The sequence below is a fragment of the Muscardinus avellanarius genome (genome assembly GCF_963383645.1).
Source record: "Muscardinus avellanarius genome assembly, chromosome: 6".
Classification (NCBI taxonomy): Eukaryota; Metazoa; Chordata; class Mammalia; order Rodentia; family Gliridae; genus Muscardinus; species Muscardinus avellanarius.
In genome coordinates, this window is record NC_137791.1 from 48,019,778 (window position 1) to 48,042,399 (window position 22,622).

The 22,622-nt window shown below is 35.9% G+C and overlaps 1 protein-coding gene across 1 annotated transcript; it reads left to right on the top strand.

Annotated features, from left to right (window-relative positions):
* Nucleotides 1-468: 468 nt before the first annotated feature.
* On the top strand, nucleotides 469-21,726 carry CXXC4 (CXXC finger protein 4; the record flags this gene model as incomplete). The annotated part of the gene is made up of 2 exons (XM_080698079.1): nucleotides 469-1,503; nucleotides 21,682-21,726. The coding sequence occupies 2 exons, from the start codon at nucleotides 469-471 to the stop codon at nucleotides 21,724-21,726; spliced, it is 1,080 nt and encodes a 359-aa protein (XP_080554205.1).
* Between the last annotated feature and the right edge of the window lie 896 nt (nucleotides 21,727-22,622).

Genomic DNA, 22,622 nt, shown 5'->3' on the forward strand with positions numbered 1-22,622 from the left:
GGAGCTGTGGTTTTCGGGGGGGGGGGGAGGGAGGGAGCCGCGGAGGCAGTGTTGGGGGTGGAAGCGGGGGTCGCGTCTCGACGATTGTTATGCAAACGACCTGACCGGAGCGGCGTTCGGGGGTCTGCGGCGGGGGTAGCCGGGGAGGCTGTTTATTTATTTTTAATCTCCTTCCTCGTGCAGCTCGTTGGAATGACTTTCTTTATTTTAGTTGTAACAGTTGGAGGATAATGCCAAGGAAGACGCTGCCGGGGAATTCGCCGTCTGTGGAAATGCGCCCCAGAGAGGAATAAAGCGGCCCTCACCTTGCTCGCCCCACCCGGCCCCACTTTCCCCTCCCGCCCCGGCCCCCACCCCGACACCACCATCACCCCCTTCCCGCCCCCCCACCTCTCCCCCTTTCCCACCCAGGGGTCGGACCAGCCGGTCCCCACTTCCACCCTGCACCCCTTCTTCCCCCCTTGCACCATGAACACCAACGTCTGCGTGGAGCCGGGGCCGAGCCCCGAGGCGCCGGGCTTGCCCAAGGAGAGCCACCTGCCCGAGGGGGCCCTCAACAGCCTTGTGGATTACAACTCGGAGATGGAGCGCTACCGCTCCTTCGCCACCTCCTTCTACAAGACCAACGGGGGCGCCTTCCCGCAGGCGGCCAAGATCGCGCGCATCACCACCCCCATCTTCCCCAGCAGCGCCGCCGCCGCCGCGGCCGCCGCGCGCATCGGCATGTCCCCCTGGAACTGCGACAACGCGGCCACCGCCGCCGCCGCCACCGCCATGCTCTGGGGCAGCGGCGGGGGCGGCGGCGGGGGCGGGGGCGGCGGCGGCGGGGGCGGGGGCGGCAGGAAATCCTCCTCGGCCGCCGCCTCCGCCTCCGCCTCCGCCTCCGCCATCCTCCCCGCCGGCGGGGGCGGCGGGGGCGGCGGCGGCGGCGGCGGCGGCGGCAGGACCGGCTTGCACCACCGAAACGACTCCCAGCGGCTGGGGAAGGCTGGCTGCGCGCCAGAGCCGTCGTTGCAAATGGCAAATACTAATTTCCTCTCCACCTTATCCCCCGAACACTGCAGACCTTTGGCGGGGGAATGCATGAACAAGCTCAAATGCGGCGCTGCTGAAGCAGAGATAATGAATCTCCCCGAGCGCGTGGGGACTTTTTCCGCTATCCCGGCTTTAGGGGGCATCTCATTACCTCCAGGGGTCATCGTCATGACAGCCCTTCACTCCCCCGCAGCAGCCTCAGCAGCCGTCACAGACAGTGCGTTTCAAATTGCCAATCTGGCAGACTGCCCGCAGAATCATTCCTCCTCCTCCTCGTCCTCCTCAGGGGGAGCTGGCGGAGCCAACCCGGCCAAGAAGAAGAGGAAAAGGTGTGGGGTCTGCGTGCCCTGCAAGAGGCTCATCAACTGTGGCGTCTGCAGCAGTTGCAGGAACCGCAAAACGGGACACCAGATCTGCAAATTTAGAAAATGTGAAGAGCTAAAGAAAAAACCTGGCACTTCGCTAGAGGTCAGAGGAGATGATTTCTTGTTTCCCGGTCTCCCCCCTTCCCTCCTCACTCCCCTCTCCTCTCCCCTGCAGGGCTTCTGGTCTGGCTTCAAGATGCAGTATCCCTTTTCTGAAGCTTCCTTCGGGTTGTGAGAGAGAGTTGTAGGTGGTTTGCGGAGGGCATGGCCTCTCCACCACCCCACCCACTCCCAGTCGCACTTCACAGGTTACCGCCCCCCCTGCAGGACTGGGTGCCCCTCCTTTTTATTTGGGGGGGGCACAGTTGGTCTGAAGAATCAGGGGTTTCACATTTAGTGTGGCCAGTATTTTCCCTTGCTGGTTTGAAATGCTCCCCTCTTCCTTTTTAAAAGAAAAAAAAAAAAAAATCTCTGAATGGGACACATCATAGCCTATATATTTACTGGTTAAGAGAAGACACTGTGGTCCAGTTCTAACAGTGAAGACACAATTTGTGGCACATAAGCCTGTGTTTTACATGTATATGTGTACACACACACACACACACACACACACACACACACGTGTACACCTATATATTCTTTGAGGTAAAAATACCTGGACTCAAAGGAAAATTTTTCAACCCTCCTGTAGTAGTTTTTTCTCTGCAACAGAACAGAATGTTTCTGTCTTCTATTTTATTTTTTGAGTATCTGGTATTTTTAAAGAAAGAAAAAGTAGTATATATATCCGAGGACTACCAGGAATTTTTAAGGAGAAAGGACTTAGAATTAAAGCATACAATTTGTTACTTTGAGGGCAGGTAATGGGGATTTTCAAATAAGTTTACATAGTTGCAAAAATAAATGATTTCTACAACTCAGTTACAGAACAAACAAGAAATATTTCCTTTAGGTTCTGCATTTGACAAACTAACCATTCTGTGGTTGCAAAATAGCCCTATACACCAAGCAGAGTTTTGGTTTGATACCTGCCTTATATGGTCAATGGTAGTTTCTCTTAACTGTGTGTCTTTAAAACAGACCCTGTAGCCATGATTACTAAAGTAATTGTTAAATTAGGCTTTTAATTATGCTAAATGAAGAGACTGATGTGTTTGATGAAAATTGCATGTGGTATCCTGAGTAAAACAAAAAGAATGGAAATTATAGATGAAATATAAAGAGGAGAGCAGATTTCATAAAGAAGAATATAGGTGGTGGATTTGGTACTTGGAAACATCCTGTGGATTGGATTGTAGGATGGCAGTCTCTTACAAGTTTCCCTAAAGGGTACCTGTACAATCTGTTAATAATTGTGAGCATTCTTGGAGAAGTTTTCTCTATGAATAACTCCAAAGTAATTTTTAAAAGGGTAAAGATAAGTATTTAAGATCTTTCTTGCTGGTCTAAATCTAAAGAAGGTATAAACTCTTCTTTTCCCTCTTAGTATATAAATCAAGGCAGATAGCACTTTGGGTTTCTAAAAAAATATCAGTATTTATATGGACATCGCTATTGGTTATGATAAGTGTCATTAAAATATTGCATTTTTCCTTCTTAGAAATTGTGTCTGTGTTGGAAGTTTAACTTTACTGCACTGTGGTTTATTATATTTTCTTTGCCAATTCTTTTAAGCAAAGATAAGAGCAACTATATAGTACAGGCTGATGGTTTTCTTAGGTGGCAAGAATTAACTTCTGAATTGTCTTTCCTGAATTAATTCCTTATAACTTCTCTAGGTCTGGAAGGCCATGGAAGACTAACATTCACTAACATTCAACTGATACTTAAGTTTTCTCTCAGTTTCCAATTGATAAAGACTATATGATTTATAGTTTCTTTTAAAATATGTGTGAAACTATACTCATGCATCCACATTGAGGGTATGAAGTAGGAGGACCACTGAATACTTCTGATTGTTATAGTAAGTCACCACTCTGGACGAACTTGACATGACAGATTTTTCAGCACAAGTTTTTATGCTTACGTGTCAGGTTAAGCAGGTTTCATACATTAACTTTTTTTCTTTTGGTAGTGTTCCCACTAACTTGTTATAATTTTTAAATTTCTTAGCGATCTCTTTGGGATTTACCATAGAATGATCACATCTTTCTTTTTTGAAAAGTCCTATGCACAAAAGTTCTCTGTTGATCTTCAAAGGCGAGGTCTAGGACAAAGAGGGAGCGCATCTTTCCCCTTCTGGAAGTCTGAAGATGTCCTCCTAATTGAAAATTCTTCCTAGCAGAGCATGGTCTTGTGGCTTGGGGCTAAGATGATTAGTGAAATTCAATTTGGCAGAAAGAAACTCTTTTAAACGTTTGTAAGATACTCTCTAGGTCATTAACAAGGTGCTGGCGGCATGTGTCTACCTTAAACCCATGTGGAACCACAAGTTGGGGTTTAGGAATCCAGCTGGACACACTTCACACTGGCTGGTCTTACGTGACTGAACCAACCAGGAGCTGACTTAGGGCCAGGAGAAGTTCTTGCTGGCCTGGCTTCCTGTTCAACTGGGTTCACTCTCTGAGGAAACACTTGGGAGTTTGGATAGGATGCATTCTAAGGGTAGTGATCTGGGGATGCAGCATGAATAGTATCTGTAGAATTGAAGTATACACTCAATAGCTAATATTTATTGGCTTTAAATTAAGGACAACAATGAGCATCTGGGTCATGATTGTAACTTTTAGACTCAGTTATCACTTGGAACCTCATGGCCCATTGCTTTTGACTTGTTTTCATCTCAAAGATTGGAGGCATGATCAGATATTTTCAGGGCAAGTAAAATGAGATGAAGACACACCACGTGGATGTGTTGAAATGCTTGCACATATTTTTTTTATTAAGGCTGCCTCTTTAGCATTCCTTGATAAAGTTTTCAATTCTACACTACTCTTTTTTTTTTCCCCCTGTACTGGGGATGGAACCCAGGGGCATTATACTTCTGAGCTACACTCCCAGCCGTATTATCTAGTCTTTTCATTTTTGAAACAGGGTCTCACTGAGTTGTGAAGGGCCTTACTAAGTAGCTGAGGCTGTCCACCAATCTCTGCCTCCCAAATGCTGGGATTACAAGCATGCCCCATCACATCTGGCTTATACTATTCTAACTTTATAAATATCTTTTAATGCTGAAAAATATTTTAATAAAAATCACTTTATAATACTCAGTATGATGATGCATATATAACATTTAGTTTTTTTTATTTTATTGCACTGTATATTTGCAAATCTCCAGTCTATTTAGTAAATTACTGTATTAAAATTAGTAACATGTTGTTGAAAACAGTTGTTATACACAGCCCTTGTGTGACAAAATTTATTTAAAAGCCTTATGCCCTCAATGATCAGTATTAAGTTTGTAGGCTTTTAAAAACATGAGGTCATATAGGATGATTCTTGTGATGTGAAGTTATATAACAAGCCTCTGTATCTTGCAAAGTATTTACATTCACACCTACGTTTCCGATAATGAAGATGGAACTTTTTAAAATATCCCAAAGTGATATAGCTCAAGGGATGAAGTTGTCCCTTAGGCAACCCAAGCCTCTTAGTCCCTAAATGTTGCTCAGGTGACATGATTGATCTCAGTGGGACGGCATTAGAGACCACACAGATCTGGTTTCTCTCCCATTAGGTGATTTATGGAATTACATTAGTAAATGGTGCCTCAGGAGGTTTCCCTGCCCCCACTCCTGGCCCTCTTGGCTGCAAGGTACACACTGCCAGCACTTTATAAGGAAGATGTTGAGAAACTGGAAAATCAGGAAAAAAGATGGTCCTGTTTTGTTTCTTTCTTTTTTTTTTTTCATGTTCTTTCTTTTAAAAATTTATCTGAAGAATGTTCAGGGGAACAATAATATTTCCACAAGTTGAATTGATATAAGGGGTTTGGTGAAAAACATCCAGATACTACCCGAAACTCAGTAACTGTGTGTGTGTGTGTGTGTGTGTGTGTGTGTGTGTGTGTGTGTTACTGGAGATTAAACCAGGAGCATTCTATCTCTGAGCTACAGTCTCAGTCCTTTTTATCTTTTGTTATCTTTTGCTGTGAAACATAGTCTTGTTGGGGTGCTGAAAGTCTTGCTAAGTTGCTGAGGCTGGTCTTGAACCTGTGATCCTCCTGTCTCAGTCTCCCAAGTACTGGTGGTATTAGTATGTCATGCATGGCTCTCAGACTCAGTAATTTGATTCAGAAATGTTTTTTTTTTTTTGAGGGGGCAGGGGATAACATATTTCATATACATGCTAAATTCTAAGAGCCCTATCCACAAATGTGGCAAATTCTGGACCAAGTATCCTGTGCATTTTGTGCAGGAAGATGGCACCTGCCTCCTGAGGAACTTCACCTGTTGACCACACATAAAATAGGTGTGCCACTCAAATTCAGAGCCTGTATAATTAGTAAAATCAGTTGATTATTAAACATGTCATAAGGTTTTGAAGTTTAGTGACTTAAAAATTATAGATAAATTATGAATGTCCATGTTTTAAATTGAAACATTCTCCAGTGTGTCATTTTATGTTATAATTTAAAAGTGGGGTTTCAATTTTTGTTTCAAGAACTCAAAACATGCCAGCAGGAAATACAAATTTTTGTTTTAATACAAAAATGCAACTATATAATTGGCCAAAAGACATAGAAAATTTTCAACAAAATTTAAACAAAATGATAGTATGTAAAACATTGTAATATAACATTTAAGTAATGTAGCAAAAAGATTCCACAAATAGTAAGAAACCCAAGTTGCTTTTATATATATCAAGTATTATATTGTACATGCTAAATACATACAATTTCCTATTTATAATAGTAAAAAAGTTTTTTAAAGAACACATACATTTTAATAATTCTTAAATGAAACAAAAAACCCTCACCCATCTAAACATCATGTAAAATCTAAGCGATTTTTAGATGATTAGGAATAGTTAAAAAAGCATTCAAATTCCACTTGTAAATTAAGCTACGGAAAGATATGTTTGAAATTGAACCACAAAAGAGAAGGTCATTAAGAACAAATTAAATAACATTAAACCTTAGACTTAAAGTATATCTATACTTAGATAAAAATATTTGGGCGAGAAGGGAAAGTATACCTACCAAGGAAGGTAACAAAAGTTACTTGACTTTAAAAGTGTTTTATGGATAGATTATTTAAATATTGCATCAGATTTTGAATGGTCTCAGCCATCTATTTTTATGGATTAAGAATTCATTTCTGCATAGTCAGATTTATAGATAGAAAAATGTAACAAAATAGTTCATAAGGCTAAAATTTTCCAAAGTGTGCCAAAAGAATGGGCATTTCATACATATTTTTTCTATTTGGAACATTGTCTACCATGTTGGGAACTGAAGACACATGTGGAGATGATTCTAGAAACACTGTTGGGTGGTTTTTCTTTTTTTGGATACAAAGTTAAACATTCAAACTATTTGAGTATATCTTAATACATATAGATTTAAGATGTGCTTTTAAGAAGTCTAAAGTTGTTGATGTTCTTAGAATTTATTGCTCCCTCGACTGGTCAGATTGTCTGATATGTAGTTCACTTTTACCAGTAAACTATTTAATTTTGCTCAGAAAAAGCTTAACAAATTATCTCATTATTCAGTACATTTCATGAAAGTGCATATGCTTCTACTTTTTACATTTATTTCTGTTTACATTATAGAAAGTACTAAAAAGAAACTTGCATTTATTGTATAAAAATATCTAGCTAAAGTAATAGGTTGAATTGAAAGTTAAAAGATTCATGTAAATATATAACTTGAAAGACCACTTTCAGCTTTCCCCTTTTTCCTAAGTTAATTTTATAAAAGCCAAAATGAACCAGAAGTATATGTTAAGGTCTTTAATTTTTCTTAATAATATGATTTTTAGTCACTTCTTAAAATGTCAGATGATCTTGGCTGAGGAGGAATAATCCTTTAGGAAAATAAATTTTTATAAAAACTTGTTTTCAAGAAAATCATTTTTATGGTAATCTGTAAATTTTGATGATTTTGTGCATGCATATTTTCACTTGTCCCTTAGTATTTCTGCCTGTTCTTGTGCTTTTTTTTTTAAATCTTGTATTATGCTATTATCCTTAAGAGTTTCAAAATATCAAAGGTGGGGTACAGGAGTGATTTTATCCTTGAGTCATATCTTGTTCCATGACATGCAAACACCTGTCCTGAAATTGAATGATTCTGCAGGATAATCTAGAAGCCTCCCTCTATTCAGCATCAAATGTTTTCTGTTGTTTATTGAGTTATGTTGCACCATACTTCAGATGCGACAGCCATTTAATAATGTTGAAGACATAGCTCTGCAGGGGCTAAAAGGATCCCAGCAGGCTTGTTAACTTCTACTCCAAAACATTATGAGAAATCTTTTTTTCTCTGTGAAACTCCTGGGCTTCCTCTTAATTTATTTTAAGAACATAAGACTCCATAGATAGATTTGCTGATTTTTTTTCTTAATAGTTAACACATCTATTTCACATTACATTTCTTATTCAATAAACAGTGGCAAAATAGCCAATGAATTTTGTCAATCAACTCACATTCAAGGTATATATTTTAAGCTGATACAGAAGCAAATAAAATTATATTTAGGAAATATGCTACTAGTTTTCTGACTTTGACTATTTTTTAATTAAAAATTATATTTGGAGCTAAGCATGGTGGTGCTGCACACCATTAATCCTAGTACTTGGGAGGCTGAGACTGGAATAGAGGCTTCATGGCCAGCCTCAGCAATTTAGTGAGAACCCTGGCAATTTAGTGAGACACTGTTTTAAAATTTAAATAAATAAATACAATTGGATTGGGAGTATAGCTCAGAGGTAGGATGTCCCTGGGTTCAATTCTCTGGTCCCACCCCCACCAACACCTCCTCCAAAAAAATCTGGGCCACATTGTTATAGAAGAGGATCTGGAAAGAATCAGTAATCTGAAGTTATTTACCAGTTAAACAAAGTAAGGTGCAGCAGCATAACTTCTCTAAACCTATTTCCCCATCAAATGGAGGTCCTGATATCCATGTACTTTACCATGTTTTAGTATTACAAATAGATTAATGTTTTTTTGCAAAGTGAAAGATGCTATATAATTTCTCAGATTGTGTGTGCGCACATGTGTGTGTATGTGTATACTGAGGATTGAACGTAGGGACATTCTATCTCCAAGCTCCACACCCAGCCCTGTTTTAGATTTTATTTTGAAACAGGACCTCACTAAGTTGCTGAAGGTCTGGCTAAATTGCCAGGGCAGGCCTCACATTTACAATTCTTTTGTCTTGACCTCCCAAGGACTGGGATTACAAGTGTATTTACAGATGTACCACTACACTTGGCTTCACTGACTTGCAGTCATTAATGAAAAAAAAAATGCTTTCAAACAACTAGAGTTAGAGATGATTCAATACATCAACAAGTCACTTACTGTTTTCAGATGGTAAACCCCTGGTAGACTATTTTCTAGTGTTTTTAATAGGTATTTGGAGCATTAGAGGCTCACATCATAATGTACTTCATAGTGATGGTGGCATACATGCACACATTTGTTTTAATCTCCTAGTTGGGCTTAAGATCATGTGTGTAGAGATAAGTCCAATAAAGTTTTCTCATTCCCATACTTTTCAAATGCCCAAGGAGGCTGAGAAAATAACCTAGTGAAGTCAGTGGATGTGGGAGCCAGATTAGAATAGTGTTCTCTTTCCTCCCTTACAGCAGGAACACTTCCACGCTCATTTCTATACCTTCTCACAGGTGTGTGGTACATGCGTGTGTTTCACATGACTAATCCAATAACATTTGGCTACTGTTTTCTTTTTCTGAACAGAAATAGGGTCTTTCTAAATGTGAATTAGCAAGTTCAAGAGAATCTCTATAAGAAGAAATGACTAAATGCTTCTCGTGAATTCTATTTGAAGACCATATTTAACAAATAATGGAAATTGAATATATTGAACAAGTAGTTAAAATGTGAATATATATTAATACAGGTAGGAAATTAAACAGGTAAATATTATTTTGAGATATATAATGAGATTATTTTTAATATGACAAAAGTACTCGCAGAATGAAAAGAGTTGTTAAAACAATGATAGGAAAAGCTGCATTCTTTTGGGCAGAAAATAGTGATAATTCCTAAAAGATTTGAAATACTAACCAAGAAAAATTAAGACCAAAGAAGAAAGAGAACTTATTCCAGGATGCAACGCAGTATCTAGTGAGGACTTGTCGAGGTGGGGTATCGATGTCTGTTTTCTTTCAGCAGTTATGGAAGGTTTATAGAGAATGGAAAATACAAAAAGAAGGAAGATAACTTTTTCATGACTTGACTCAACACATTTGGTTTGAGAGTCAGGCTGAGGCTAAATGAAGTGGAGTGACAGATGAATTAGCGACAAGGGGGAGCAGAATGTGTCATAGCTGGTGCTATTTTTACTTACACCTTTGAATAAACCCAAAGTATAACTAAAAAAAGAATGCTTCCAAGATGGGTAGAAAATCAGATCCCATTTGTATCTCATCTGCATTTAAATTCATAGTTTAAAGAACAGTCTTGAAAAAGTAGTGTTAAACTGTAGGAAAAAATGGCTGAAAGTGCTGTTTCTGGCTAAAAACACCAAGCCACAACTGGATGATTGACAGTAGCATCAGAAGGATGGAGGCCAAGCAGGATGAGGAGAGAGAGGGTTATGTGCTTATAGATCAGGAAGAATGATGGACATTTCTGTGGAGTTCAGCAAATCTGGCCAATTCTGAAGAAGATATATTTTCTCTCAAACTTTAGAGTATAAATATATAAAATAAAATTTCAAAAAAGACTATATAGATTTAGTTGTGTGGAAATGGTGATAATTAGTGGTGATTAATCAGGGGTAGAAAAATAGTTGTGCTGGGGCATGACTTTTCTATGGAAAGTATTCTTTTTATTGATTAAGTGATGACTTTAAGGGAGCTGAGAATAAAAAAACCAATGACAAGCTATAGGTAAATGATAACTGAAATGTGAAATCTTGTATTAAACATTAAATATTCTGTGTTCCTCTTTTCATCCGTGAGACATAAAATAGAGGATATTGGCTTGTTTCTATCCCCAAAGAAGTAATTTTATCTTTTTTGCAAGGCTGTTACATGTGGAGTTATGAAATGGAGTTGTTTGGGAATTTCCTTTCATGATGCTCTTCACATGAATATGGTTTTCCATGATGTGGTGGTGTGTTTTATGGAGTTGTGCATATTTTTAAGCTGCAGGTTACAATAGGCTATTGATTTGTGAAACCAATGTTTTAGCTTACCACCAGGGTTTCTAGAAAGTTGAATAGAATAGAATGGAGCAGAAAACACATAAATGCATGGCATGTAGTGAGTATTGTTAAACGACAGTTTCAGTTATGTATGTTTACATGAGTATATGTGAATGCATGTACTGGATTGCTATGTAGAATGTGTTTCTAACTTGGTTATGGTCAAATATTTCATAAACACTAGTATGGCAACAGCAAGAACACTATGGAACAAGTCTGTAGTGGGGAAAGAGATTATTTTTGAAAATTGTTAACAAGATAAGGAGTAAAACTTAAGTATGTTTCTGTAAATAGTGTGTCTTTACTTTTCCTAGGTAGGTCTGTACCTATGTTGTATATTCATAAATATGTGGTATTACTAAGAACATAGTGAGCCCTTGGTAAATTAATTTCAACTGAACAAATTTTTAGGTAGAAACTGTTATCGACTAAGCTTATTAAATTCTCTGGATATATTTGTGTGTGTGTGTGTGTGTGTGTGTGTGTGTGTGTGTGTGTGTGAACCCTGGCTTAAGGAATCAAAACTTTTCTTTATTCCTAATTGCCTTTGTTCAATTCCCTTATAATTCTTCAACTCTAGATCTTTCATCAAAAGTAATTTCCCATTCATATTTTTAATTTCACGAAATGGAAAAAATTTAAATGGTATGATTAAAATTTTAGAAAACTGTGGAAACAATCTCACACTTCTTTATAAAAACCTTAAGATTTATTGACTGATCCTTAGTCTTCTACATCCGGATATATAATACAGTCTAGTAGCCAGGCATGGTGGTGCATGTCTATATTCCCAGTACTTGGAGAGCTGAGATGGGAGGATTACAGGTTCATGGCCATCCTCAGCAATTTATCAAGGCCCTAAGCAACTTAGTGACATACTGTTTTAAAATTAAAAAAAAAAAAGAGGTGGGCTGGAGGTGTAGCTCAGAGGTAGAATGCCCCTGGAATTAACCCCCAGTACCCAGTACCACACACAGAGACTGATCTGAACTCTTCTTGTCACCTCATGTGTTTCTGTGATGTAGTACTTAGGTTTTGTTCCATATGAACGCATATTTTATAGACACCAGGAACCTTTGTTTCACCTGAAAAAGAAAAAGTTACTATATTGGAAGACATAAAGTAGTAAGGAAAGGAAGAATGCAAGGGAGGGAGGGAGGGGAAGGGAAACAGCAAAGGAGGACTGGAGGGAGGGAAGGGGAAGGAGGGGAAGGAGGGAAGGAAGGGAAGGGAGGGAAGAGAGAGGGAGGGAGGAAAGAAATGAAATGAAACAAAGTGAAGTGAGGAAGGTCGGCAATTGGGCAGGCATGCTACAGGGTTGCTACAGATTTAAGATAATTCAGATAGGACTATATTGGCAGAAAGGATTGTCATGTTCCAGGTCAGTTGAGTATGGTTTAAATAAAGAGTAATAAGGGTTAAGACCTTAAGTTTATGGGAAAATGTCATGGATCTGATTTTAGGCTTACTAGAACCACTCAGAAATGTTTCTGTTCATTCTCCATAGGAGAAAAACAATTTACAGAGAAACTAAGTAGCTTTTCTTTTCTTTCTTTCTTTTTAAAATTTTCTCCTCAAGAGTAATTTTCAGATCTACAATTAGAAATAAAGGCCCAAATGAGAAAAATAGCTCTCAAAATTAACGATGGATATTGAGGCCATCTGTACTTATTAAAAAGACAAACGTTAAAATATATTAGCATAATTTTAAGTGGTTATATAAGAATTTCCTATAAAATACACAATTGAACACAATGAAAAGGTTCCAGAAAAATGATAAAAATGTTATCAATCACTGTTTCTTATAAACTTTATGCCTAAGTCAAAGTTAGGCTTATTACGTTATTTGCTAGTTAGCTAAGTGAATCTGATTGTGTTTGCACAAAGATGGAGCACCTGATACTTGTGGGAAAAGGGATAATCCATGAAAATTTTCTGTGGGTAAATTAGAACCTAATATATGTTCTAAAACCATGGTAATGGGAGTGCTTTATAGTGTATATCCTTTTAATGAGAGTAGGGGAATCAAAATAAATTTCTAATGATCTAAGAAATATGTAAAAACCTTGAAAAAATTAAATTAAAATTATTTTTACTTTAGCTTTTATTATTTAAAAGAAGTATTAAAGAATATGACCAAAAAGGCAAAGACAGAATGATTGTGAATTGGAGCAATAGGTGATGGTACTTGTAGTTAAAATAAAGGAAGGGAGAGAAGAAGGAAAGGAGGAATAGAACTAATAAAGAAATACAGATTCTAAAAGCTCACATGTTATTCTTGGGGGCATAGTTTTAGCTAAGCACATTATTCTTATGATAACATCTAATTGGCTGAAATATTTGGAATTAATGTTCTCTGAATCACTCTTAGTAGTTTGTAGACATAAAATTGCAGGGGTTTCTAGGTGAGGCCTGTCCCAGGGATTGGATTTTTATCTGAAAGATTCTGAAAAAAAAAAAAAAAAATGAAATGACCACAACCAAAATGCTACTTGACTTAGCCCAAGAGAACATTTTCTAGTAACCTTATCATTTTCACTTTTACAAATACCAAAAAATAAATATTTTTCCAATTCTCAGGTCTATAATAAAGAGAACATCATGGCTTGAATTACTTATGGATATTCAGTGTAACCATTATATTTTATTTAATAAAAATTAGAGGCTGTTCAAATCATAACTTTGTCACATTAAATGTCCTCAATAGTTTTTGTGACCTTGTATTTCCTCATATTTTACATAAATATTTCTTCTCAATAAAAGAGCAATAAAGTTGATACAACTCACTATCACCAAAATTGATCAGCACTTTTAAAATTGTTAAACAAGTTTGTTTTGTTTTTCGGTAGCTAATTACCAATGATATTGCCTAGAGGTATTGTTGCAACAGGAATTATGAGAGTGACTTTGATTGAAGATTGAATTATTAAAATTTATATCCACATAGAAATTCATTTATACATACATAGATATTAAGATTCTATTGCTACATGTATTTGTATGTGCATACAAATGAAATATAAGCATGAATGTATATAAATAAAAACTACATATTTCACTCATTCTTGACAAGGTAGTATAGATTTTATTAATCTAAATTTTGCTTACTTATTTAAATTTATTTTCATACTTTCTCTTACATATAAGACTAGAATATTATGCAAAGTCATTTTTGAAAAATACTCTTTTAATTGGTATATCATTGAAAATTTTCTTCTCTGCTTCCCATGGTATCATATTATAGTTTATTTTTATATATCAAAAAGCATTTAATCCCTAAACTACTCATTTTTATAACAATAAATTTATTTGTTTTGAAATATTTTACATTTAATTAATTAATTAACATTAATCAAGAAACTTGCCTAAAGAAAGTGATGACTTAGAAACTAGAGCTAAATCAGAGTGTCTTTTGGGGTCACTTCTGGACTAGCGTGAATCATAGTGTTAGGCTGCCATTTTGCTTCTTTTCAAGGAGAATGTGTCATATACATTCTCCTTTAGACAGTTGTTTTTCTGACGGGCTCAACCACCATATGGTCTTACCACCTTTGCAACATAATTTAGAAACGTACCTTTCTTTTCATGAAGTTACCTATGTTTGCCTTTGAAATCCTGAGGTCTTGGTGGTGATGGGATGAGGGTGGCATTGTAGAAAGGGAGAAGAGGAGAGACTCTTTGGCAGTAGCTGAAGGACATCTCTATTTCTCACATTTAAACACAGAAATTCTGGCCACAAATGTTAATTTGGAGACTAAAAAGTGGGATGCTCTTTGTAATTAAGACCTTCAGAAAAGAATCATAAAATTATCCATTACTTATTTAATGCATCCCTTTAGGTAGTGGTCCTAGTATGCCAGTTACTGGTAATACTAGCTGTCGTTTTTAGTTTACATCTGGGTAATGACTAAAATGGTATATTCCAATAGGTCAGAAGAACAAAGTGAGATTTAATTTATATAGTAGAAACTGTATATTTTTATTAATCTATATATTTTCAAGTGAGGTTATTAATATATAATTGTTTTTGTTCATAATACCAAGTTATTTGGTTGTGTAATGATCATTTATCATAAATTAATAGTTCTTTTATAACTACTGACCTATGCTATATTAGTGCTTCCAACAATTCTATTATGCTTAGTAGACTATGCTTTATATAAAATATTATTTAAAAGTATGATATAGGAAAAACTTTCTGCTAAATTATCATTAGAGAGGTGTTAATCTTTGCTAAATATCAATATACATCATGATTGTTAACTTTTCAAGTATGTATATTAATTTATATTCATTTATATTAATGTGTTCATATTTCTAATATTGTATATGTGCTACACTGTTTAATTTCATCAGGTAGATTCTGAAATTTGGCAGTAGGAAAGATTAAAAACCTATTAATGATAATTTGATTCTTTTAATCAAATCATAAAAAAATAATTTTCTCATTATCAGGAAAACTTTTGCTTTTGTTCATCTAAAAATTCCAAAAGTTTGAAAGTTTTATGGGAAGAGTGTGTGTGTGTGTGTGTGTGTGTGTGTGTGTGTGTGTGTGTGTTTGGTACTTGAAGTTGAACTCAGAGGCATTCTGCTCTGAACTACACCTCCAGCCTTTTTCAATTTTTTTGTTTTGAAACAAGAGCTCACTAGTTTGCTGAGAGTTTCACCACTTGCTGAAACTGGTTTTGAACTTTCAATCCTCCTGTTTCAGCCTCTCAAGTACTGATATTACAGGCCTCTGCCACAATGTCTGGCTCCTAAAACATTTTTTAATAACTAAAGGAAAACAATAGGGTCTATTAATTGTCTTTTTTTATATTTATTCACATACTTTCTGAAGCACTATTTCACTGATTCATTCAAGGTGCTCAAATTCTTATGTGAAAAGGCAGACTCAAATACAGTAAGCCTTTCCAATGTCAAGACTTTAGATGCCTCGGAGTTTGAGAAACTCGTAGTGAGACTCCTCACCATGATAACAGTATACCAAAAGGTCTCACAAAAGGCAGAATTAACTACAATTTGAAGTTGCTCAGATTTTGGTTGAAAAACATCATACTTTACATCACTATATGGGAATCAGAAAATGATTTTATGCCTTGTGTTGAATTAATAGTAAATGCAAAACCTAAAAAAAATATTTTATTTTATTGTTCATTCTGCCTGGCAAAAGTAACCTTTTTAGTTTGGAACAGTGGCACATACCTAAAAAATCACAGTACTTGGAAGGATGAAACAAGCATTATACAGGCAGTATAATATGATAACTTAGGGAAACTATTTCAAAATAAAAAATAAAATGGGAGCCGGGCATGGTGGCGTACGCTTGTAATCCCTGTGCTTGGGAGGCTGAGACAGGAGGATTGCGCAGGTTTGAAGCCAGCCTCGGCTACTTAGTGAGGCTTTCAGCAACTTAGTGAGACCCTGTTTCCAAATAAAATATAAAATAGGTCTGGGAGTATAGCCCAGAGGTAGAAAGCCTCTGGGTTCCACCCCCAGTACCACAAAAATAAATAAATAAATAAATAAATAAATAAATAAATAAATAAAATAAAATGGGCTTGAAAGTAAAAGGCAGATGGCCCCTTGGTTTAAAACCTAGTACAAAATTTTTTTGATTAGTGTACGAACAGTGGGACCCCCAAATACTAATTGCACTTAGAAATGATTGTATTAGAGCCATCCTATTTCACACTAGAATTAGGAAGGCTCAGGTGAGTCACTGAAACTTTTGGATTAGAAAGTATGTGAATAAATATTGGAAAGATATATTTAACTTTAGTTATGGAACTTCAAATATTATAATCATCTCAATTTAAAATTTTATGCATTCTAGGGTAGATTTTAGCATCAAAAGTTATCTCAAATTTGTTCTTTGAGCCACAGGGCTAACTTCATTAAAAGTGATTAGTTTTGAGCATAGTGTTTCAAATTCTAATACATTTTGCATATTACATCCAAATATGAATGGACCAATCCACATATTCCTTATATGTGCAGTCATAGATGCTGTGTTTTCAGCCCTTAGAAGCTGAGTTTTTTATTAGACTTGACCTTTTCTAACAAGAATATGTGGATGTATGCTTGGGCTGATGATGCTCACAGTCCACATGATTGTTTAGTATGTACCAAAAAGAGAAACAGTCTCAGATCCTTACAGTGGCAACTTCTGGGATACTTAATTATTCTAGGCTGTTTAATTTTTTCTTCATTACTGATTTAACAAAAGCCAAACTGAAACACATTTCTGCCAGACACATTAATTATGTCTGTATTTTTAAGAGTAAATGTAAAACGTAGTAAAGCTTGGGTTTTACCATTCTTTTATTCAAGGAAATTTCTTTGCTTTAAAAAGTTATTTAGGTAGAAATAGAAGGCATTGTTTAAACTTGAAGGTCATTCTGTGTCTGTCTGTGTAAAGATGATGCTCTAGATTACCATGCTTTTCAGAGGTACCAGAAAGAGATGTAGAGCTGCAGATTAGATGGGAGCTGCAATGTTTTCCAATGGCCTCCTGGGAGCTGCTGTTTGCACCTGCAGAAGCAGGAATGGCTTCCTTAAATAATGCCCACCAACTCAGTTCTCTTTTCTTCCCTGCCCCCTTCTCTTCTGAGGGAATCTGGCTCTCCTGTCACTCAGGATAACTATCTTCTGCAAGCATCACTGAGATGCAGAAAGTCACTGTAATCTCATCAAGGGTGTGATTCCCCAGCTGGGTCTTTGAATTTATATAACCTGAAGGTGGCTGGTCAGGGTATTTAATTTCTCATATTGGTATTTCAAGCCCCTGAATCATTTAAAATAGTCCTCTTTTAAAGATGACCTCATTAGTTTATAGAATCAGTGAAGATGTGTGCCCAAATTTGTACAGACTTGATGAATAACCTATAATTTAACCCAATATTTCACCTATTCTGCTTGGCCGAAAAGAACTCATTCCAGGCTTACAGTTGGTTTCCAGTGAGCCTGATGAAAACTAGGCAGGTGAGTAGATATAGGTTGGTTTTGTGTGGCTTCTTCAACTCTAAAGAGCTCTGCTGTTTTTTAACCCTGAAATAAATGTGTTAGAGAAAACTTACAAGTTTTTGGTGAGTGCCTTGAGATTTTGTTCTAATTAGTGTGCTAGTGGTTTTCTTATTTATTTTTTTCTCACGTTTTATTTTAGGTGATTTCCCAACTAATAACTTTTAGGCTTCATGACCTTAAAATCTCAATATAAAGAAAAAGTTGTTTTTTTTTTTTTGGTGTGTGTGTGTGTGTGTGTGTGTGTGTGTGTGTGTGTGGTATAGGATTGAACCTAGTGATCTTCTACCTCTGAGCTATACTCCCTGCCCTACTGTATTTTTTACTGGGAAGCAGGTTCTTGCTAAGTTGCTGAGGCAGGCTTGGAACCTGAGTTCCTCCTGTCTCAGCCTCCTATGTACTGGGATTACATGGCTGTGCCACCATGCCAAACTAGGAAAAAGTCACCTTTAAAATAGATTTCGCCGGGCATGGTGGCCCATGCTTGTAATGCCCTCACTTGGGAGGCGGAGACAGGGGGATCGCACAGGTTCGAAGCCAGCCTCACTGGCTTAAGAGACCCTGTTTCCAAATAAAAATATAAAAAAATGGGTGTCTGGGAGTGTAGCCCAGAGGTAGCAGGGTTTCCAGGAACCCCACTACCACCAAAGAAAAATAAATAAATAAAATAGACTTCACTGCTTATCTTCTCACTTCATCTGTGATAAATTGTTCATATTCTTAGTATAAGGATACAGGATATCTACAAGCTTCAGAGTACCCACAGTAACATCACAAAATAGCATCACTATGATTCAGTTTTATGACAGATTATGTTCATATAGAATCCTATGCTCTGCTTTTCTTATGCTCCATTGTTTAAGTACCTTCAGTGCTAGCAGGCATTGAGAAGTGTTTCATCCTTTTCCTCACCATGACCTTTGACCCTAGGAGGCATTTTAAAAGCCTACTTTTTCTAATAATTGGGAGTAAAATTGAATAGTGAAAAGGGGCACAGGAAGAACAAAAAACTGGAACAGTTTTAAATGCATATCTAAGGCATAAGGATTTCATCTCATTTACAAAATGAAGGATTTCATCTCATTTACAAAATGTATTTCATATGTTTTTTCTATTTATCTTCATAAACATATATGTTTATCAAGTTACAGATTACATAAGTATATATTTATAATCTTGTTTCCAGTTGGCATCTGAGAGTAAGTTGGCATCACTGTCATACATATACACATAAATGTGAATATATATGAAGATATATGCACATGTTTATTTTCATATGTGAGTATGTAACCATAGATTTGTAATTGCATGGTTATACTTGGATCTAATTTATCTTGTTAAAAATGACTACATTTATATAAGTGTGCATACTTATATAAAATTTATTCTTGGTTGGCATCAGCCAGAAAGTAAGCATCTGGTATAAACTTTCAAGTTTTCATTTACTCTGTGTGTGTGTGTGTGTGTGTGTGTGTGTGAAGTATTTATATTAGATGGATATATTATGTTTTCTAATTATATAGTTACTTTAATAATTATTAAAATGTGTAATTAGAGCATATAATTGTTAAATTTATTATTTGAAAGTTAATTTTTAAAAGTAGTAAAGTTTTTTTAAGTCACTAGTCATAATAATAGGAAATAGGATCTAGATAGGAAATGATGTAGAGGGGAGAAAACCGATTATATCATTAGGATAAGGAATAAAATATTGTTAAAATCGACACTACTTTTTATCAGTATAGTATAGCTATTTTGAGCTTTGAGAAAACACTTCATAAGCAAAATTATTTTGTGCCTATATAGTGAACTCAAGTTAGATTTTTGCGTATTCTTTATTTGATCTTAATACATTCATTTTGAATCTTATTGTTGATTGTGAGGAAAGTTTTTAAAAAACTCTTTTAGTGCAGATAAGTGTAGATTTACCTTCCAAATTGGATATTTTTATTCATTAAATTTATAATTGATGTCTTAGTCAATTAATATATTTTTATTTTTAGGTAATATTACTACAACAGGGAATGCCTAGCAAATAACTCATGTGCACAAAAATAAATAAAAGCTAATTTCAATTATCAGAGTCTTTATAATAAAATTTTTCATGTATTTTCTGAAATATGAAATCAAGTATTATCATCATTGTCTTAAGATGTATTACAAGGTATCTGAATGCATGCATGTTCACATGTTTTTAGATACTCAACTTTTGGTAACATTTAACATTAATTTAACAGCTGTCTTATAGTCTTCACAGTTGTTGGACTGGTCTAAGGAATAAAATCATCTTCTTCATTTACTTTTATAGGAAAATATACTCTTGGCTTTCTTATATATACCTTCATTACTAACGTGATTATTTTACGTATACCATTAGAATACATGACTTAAAAGAGGATGGGGTTGGGGATTTAGCTCAGTGGCTAAATGTTTGCTTGGCACCCGCAAGGCTCTGGGTTTTATCTTTGGCCCTGGGAAAAAAGTATATACAATATACAATATATATATGTATATTGTATATGTATATATGAGTATATATGTGTGTATATGAGTATATATGTGTATATGTGTATATATACATATGTATATGAACTAAAAACTCAAAACAAAAAAAGAAGAATATGGTATCACAACCATATTCTTGAAATTAGCTTTTATTTATTTTAACACAATTGAAATGATAATATATAGAAGAAAAGCCTAACTACCGCTTATCTTACAAAAACACTCATAGTATGATTTTTTTTGCTAAAAGGATTGTTTTTACTTTGGGTGTTAGCTTGTTAATCCTTTGGAAAATCATTTCTGATATATATATATATATATATATTGCGGGTCTGGGGATGGAACCCAGGGGCATTTGACCTCTGAGCCACATCCCCTGCCCTAATTTTATTCTTTATTTTAAAACAGGGTCTCACTATGTTGCAGAGGGCCTCACTAAGTAGCTGAGGCTGCATTTCTGATATTTTTTTGGTACAAAAGAATAGTTATGCTCTAGTGAATATCATTGATTGCTATCAATTTGTCTCATATACATTAATTTGTTTGAAAATATAGGCTTTAGAATTATGATATATTTACAATTCTCATTGGATTAGTTATAAAAATGTGCTTAACATTTAATAATTGATAAGTGATGTAGGCAATATTGCCCTGATATTTGTTACTATCCCGCCAAGTTCTCCAGAAAAGAATACTTCATATCAGCTTTATATAAATTGCATGTGTATGTGTGAATTTATTGTGATTTGTACATAAAAACAGTGGTCTAAATTTTAGCTTAAGTGTTTGGTGACATTTTTGTTAGTGTAGTTAAAAGTAGGTTCATTCAGTTATAGTCACCTTAACTGCATATGATGCTTATATGTCCCACCCACATTAAATAGGATTAGCTGCTTTTATCTTTAAAAATAGGAAAATAAATTAGTAAATTTCTCACATGAAAGATGATTAGTGTAGGAAATTAAATAGTAAAAACAAACCCTATTACACAATGTGATTGTGCCACCTGTGTATGATGTACCGACACTAAGATGATCCATTCAGAACGATACAGGCATCCTGCTGGGCAGATACAGATTTGAAGTACCTGTGCTGGCCAGTCTTTCTACTATTGGGTTAGCTTGAACCCTACCTTTATTATGATCACTATACATGTTTCAGGCTGTAGTTCCTATATTTTTAAGGACAATATATTTTAATCAGTATATTCAAACAGCATTAAATTTAATATTTGATTTCATAATGTTCTACCATTTAGCATTTCTTTTCATTAGATGTTAAAATACATAAATCACTATGTTGTATATTGCTGACTAAAAATAATCCTGAAGTGTAAAGGAGAAAAGTCTAGTTTAATATTGACATAGAAAGAAAGCTTAACTTGTTTTCTTGCTCTTCTTTTATAGAGAACACCTGTTCCCAGCGCTGAAGCATTCCGATGGTTCTTTTAAAGCAGTAGTGTATCTTATTTTCAAGGCATTTGGAAATGAAGGGCAAACTAATGTCTTGTTTTAAGAAACTGCTTAGTCCATCATTGAAGAAAATATTCAGAAATTATTTTCATTTTATGTATAGGGGTTTCTTCAAAAAAAAAAGAGGAAAAGAAGAGAAAAAACATAAAAATTATGTGGGAGCTTGGGGAATTGGCCAGTCTATTTAGTTTCAATACACTGATTCTTTCTTTAATGTAATTTAGCTATACTAGTGAAGTTGTTGTCTATTTTGAAAGTGGCTGTAAAAAATAAGTTTGGGTAAACCCCTGCTGTAAAATCATGTATCTTTGCAAAGTACATATCTATACTTCATTTTCAAATATATGTGTTTCAGTACTGTAAACTGTACAGATAGCAGCTTGTATTTTGTGTGTTTAGACACAAGGAGACAATCATGTCTGAGCATCTATGGAGATTAACAGTTTGTACACAACAGTATGGTTCTGCAAGTTAAATCTGGAGCAATAAATTTTAGCTTTAAATATTTTTTGCCAGTTGTTTCTAGAAGCAGCAACAGCACTGGCACCGTTTTGCCATACATCTTTCCGTAGAGACTTGATGCCAAGTTTCACAAGACTAAAAGATAAGGATGCATCCAGCAATTACCTTCAGTCGTATTGTTCTAAGAGGGGAAGATGTTATGAGAGTTTCAATTAATCTTTTGAGCACTATATTAGAGTAGCGGTTATGCACTTGCATTGCTTACAAACGAGCTGTACAGAAGGGTATACCTCCCAAATACTTAGTGTAGTTGACTTGTCTTGGGTTGCACTGTAAAGCAGAGTACTCAGAGTAGTTGGGAAATGCAGAATCAGTTGTATAATTTTTTAAATCAAAATTTTAACAAAACAGTG